This window comes from Crocuta crocuta, unplaced genomic scaffold, assembly GCF_008692635.1.
Source record: "Crocuta crocuta isolate KB4526 unplaced genomic scaffold, BGI_CrCroc_1.0 scaffold923, whole genome shotgun sequence".
NCBI lineage: Eukaryota > Metazoa > Chordata > Mammalia > Carnivora > Hyaenidae > Crocuta > Crocuta crocuta.
In genome coordinates, this window is record NW_027530543.1 from 76,228 (window position 1) to 79,381 (window position 3,154).

Below are 3,154 nucleotides of genomic sequence, written 5' to 3' on the forward strand. Positions count from 1 at the left end.
ATAGCCACTCCACGGTCACTATTGTCACAGGCCCGTTTAGTCATCCGCAGAGCCCTGCGCCAGGCCAGCCAGCCACAAGCCATTGACAAGCTGGATATTCCCCCTGTGTTGATTAGCTACCTCAAACACCAACTGTAATCTTGCAGCCTTAACAGAAACACACAATTCCTACAAAAACCACCTGGGGACCCAGGTAGCTGAAGGGCACCACAGCTCCACCCATTCACCTAGAGCTGCACCATATCCTCCACAATAAGATACTAATCAAAATAAATCTTGTTGGTTGCTCTTCTATATTATCCTCCACAATAAAATCCTCATCAAAATAAATCCTGGTGGATGTTATGTCTGCTATGTGTGTGTGTGGGTGAGGGGGGTTTACTGGGGGAAGGGGTCTGGTTGGTCAAGGGGAAGGATAGTAATTATCTGGCAATTGACAGACATAGGAGTGCTGGCCACTGACGGAGGGAAAAGGTAATCCAATGGCTCACTCCTCCTCCAAGATCCCCAAGAAAATTTAGAGCTGTGTTGTCCTTAGAAGCAAGGTCAAAGAATTCAAGTGGTAGACTGGAAGGGTAACATCAATTTGCTCAGCTTTGTATCCCCCTTCACTTTTCTGTCTGCTACAAGGCACTCTCTCTGGGGCTGTCACCCAACTTCCTATTACTCTGAGTCAAGTAACTAAGGATCTTCCCATTAATTCACCTTGAATCATAGACTGAATTCCCACTAGTCCAGTTTATATTCAAGATCTAATTGGGAAATCAAACTACCAAATATTTATGGCAGAGAATTTAATGCAGAAAAAAATTGGTTGCATAGATGATAGGTTGAGATACCAAGCAGGACAGGAAGGTAACCTAGAGATTAATGACAGCAGGATGCCAACACCACGCCTAGGCTGCATGGCTGAGAAAGGAAGTATGTCTAGAGTTCAGGGACAAGGGTCACTTGATGCAAGTGGAATCACAAGCTTGTCCATGGGTGCTAAAAGGGAGACACTATTTAAATGAGAAGAAAAGAAGAAACATCCTTTCGTTTTCCTTATTGGTGCCCTTGAGTCCGCCTCCAATGTCTCTCTTATTGGAGGAAATTAGAAGTCAACTAATATGAGAGCCTGGAAAACAGGGGCCAGACTTCTTGCTGCATAGGGCAGAACAGGTAAAGGTGAATAATGGAAGAGTAGTGGGAGAAAGTGGTGTTATCTGATTCAGGAGCTGGTATCACACAACAGAATTGGAAGTATATTGACATTGGGAGCCACAAAAGAAATACAGCAGAGACACCATCAGAGGCACAAAAGGCAGAGACTAAGTACCATGGTTTCTCCATTAAAAAACAAAATTTCACCAATGCTTCCCATTGGTTGAACCCAGCAAGATGATTGATGATGGAGCCTGAGAAAGGCATCCTGAACCCTCTAGGATATGGAGGAGAGCAGGGTAAGGAGGCAAACATGCCTTGGACCAGCACAGATAACCACCCAAATTTAAATCTAATCACCTTTATTTTGCTAAAATCTTCTATAGTACCTTCTTGTATTTCTCCTGCACAACTGTGGGTGGGGATGCGGACAAATAGTGAAAGAGACACAAGATGAAGGAGTTAAGGAGGACGGACCAGATAATCTTTAGATATTTAGATCTATATCATGATCTCATATTATGAGGAAAAGGAGGCAAGGAATAAGGTTTTAAGCTGAGTTGCCTCTCCCCTTCTAACCTCCTCACTCTCCCTAGCTCCTAGTGCCTGAGAGACTTTAGGAAGGCAAGAAAATTGGTCATCTATCTCCATGGTCCTTCCCTACTCAGCTTCCATATTTTCATTCTTGTTTTGGAGAACAATGCAACTGTTTAACTCTAAGAAGTAATAGAACTGAAGGATTTGGCTACAAGCACAGACAGGGCTTCAGGGCAGTTGGCTCTAGCTTTCTTGTACCTTTTATTTTAATCTAGGCTCCTGAGGAATGAGTTGTCCATGGGCCTGGCTCTGCCCCTTATCTCCTTAAGGCTCTTGGGGATTAGGAGTCAACTTCAGCAGCTCTATCTGCTATAGTTCCCCTCAGAATGTACACCCTTCAAATGTGGTCTGGCCAGTGTGGCCTCTCCATGCCATCTGGAACATAGATTCTCTGGCTGGCCCATGAAAGCATGTAGATACTCTGGGCTTTTCAAAGGAATTTCATTTAAGTAGGATGTAAGAACATAGCAAATTCTAGGTAGAAAAGAAGGGCTGGGGCTCTCAGCCCCATTTCTCATATTAGCAGACTGAGAACCTGACAAAGATCAGTGTCCATGTTATTGGTGGCCCAGCTCTCCAGAATACCTCTAGCTGTTATTTTTCCAGCTTCCTGTGTTGCTGGTGAGCAGAGACAATTTCAAGACCTGGTGCTTAGTTTCTTCCCCTCCCCAGGCCTAACCATTCCCTTTTGGATAATAGGCCAGGGGTTGGAATGGGTCATCTGAAATTCTGATGATGAAGCTTCCTAGGCAACTTTCCCTAGGAGCCCTGAGGAAGAGGAGGAGGCATGTGATATCTCTGTTACTGGAGTGAAATCTCCCACCTTGGCCTTTAGTTTCTTGTTGGCATTGGTCCCATAAGATAACCCAGTCTCCTCACTGTCACCATACTCCCACCTCCCCTGACAACAACCATCAGTTTCCAGGAAGCCATATCTTAATCCTTTCAAGTGAGCCAGGCCACTCCCCTCCCTCATTCTCTCCCTCTCTCCCTGTCACTTGACCTCCATTTCTTTCCCTCCTTCCCTACTGTCTTCTTTCTCTCTTTTCCTCCCTTCCTGGCATTGCCATGAACCTGGGGATGGCTCAGCTATGAACTATCATTGATAAGTTAGTGTTCTCTCCTGAAATGAGAAAATTCTTTTGCTTCATTCAGAAATATGGCCCTCAAAGACTAGATCCAAAGTGCAAAATATCCCACTGGACTTCAGACACCAAAGAGATCCCCTTCAACTGCTAACTTGAGGGAAAGCCTGATGGAAGAGGTTGTACATGATCTTCGCTTTGTATGGTGGAAAGGGTTTTAATCATAGAGAGAGAAAAAAGAGGAAGGAACTCAGTGAGCAAATATATAGAAGTGGGAAAAAGCAGGCAGTTTGGGTAACCAGTTTAGTTTGATTCGAGTTCAATGTATG

At 44.5% G+C, this 3,154-nt stretch overlaps 1 protein-coding gene across 1 annotated transcript in view; it reads left to right on the forward strand.

The window, feature by feature from the left end:
- The window catches only part of ASB12 (ankyrin repeat and SOCS box containing 12), a 2,738-nt gene extending 2,504 nt beyond the window's left edge, over nt 1-234 (forward strand). The window contains exon 3 of the mRNA XM_077767580.1: nt 5-234. Within this exon, the coding sequence (XP_077623706.1) occupies nt 5-138 (134 nt within the window). The 3' untranslated portion in view covers nt 139-234. The remainder of the gene's footprint in view (nt 1-4) is intronic.
- The last annotated feature ends 2,920 nt before the right edge of the window (nt 235-3,154 follow it).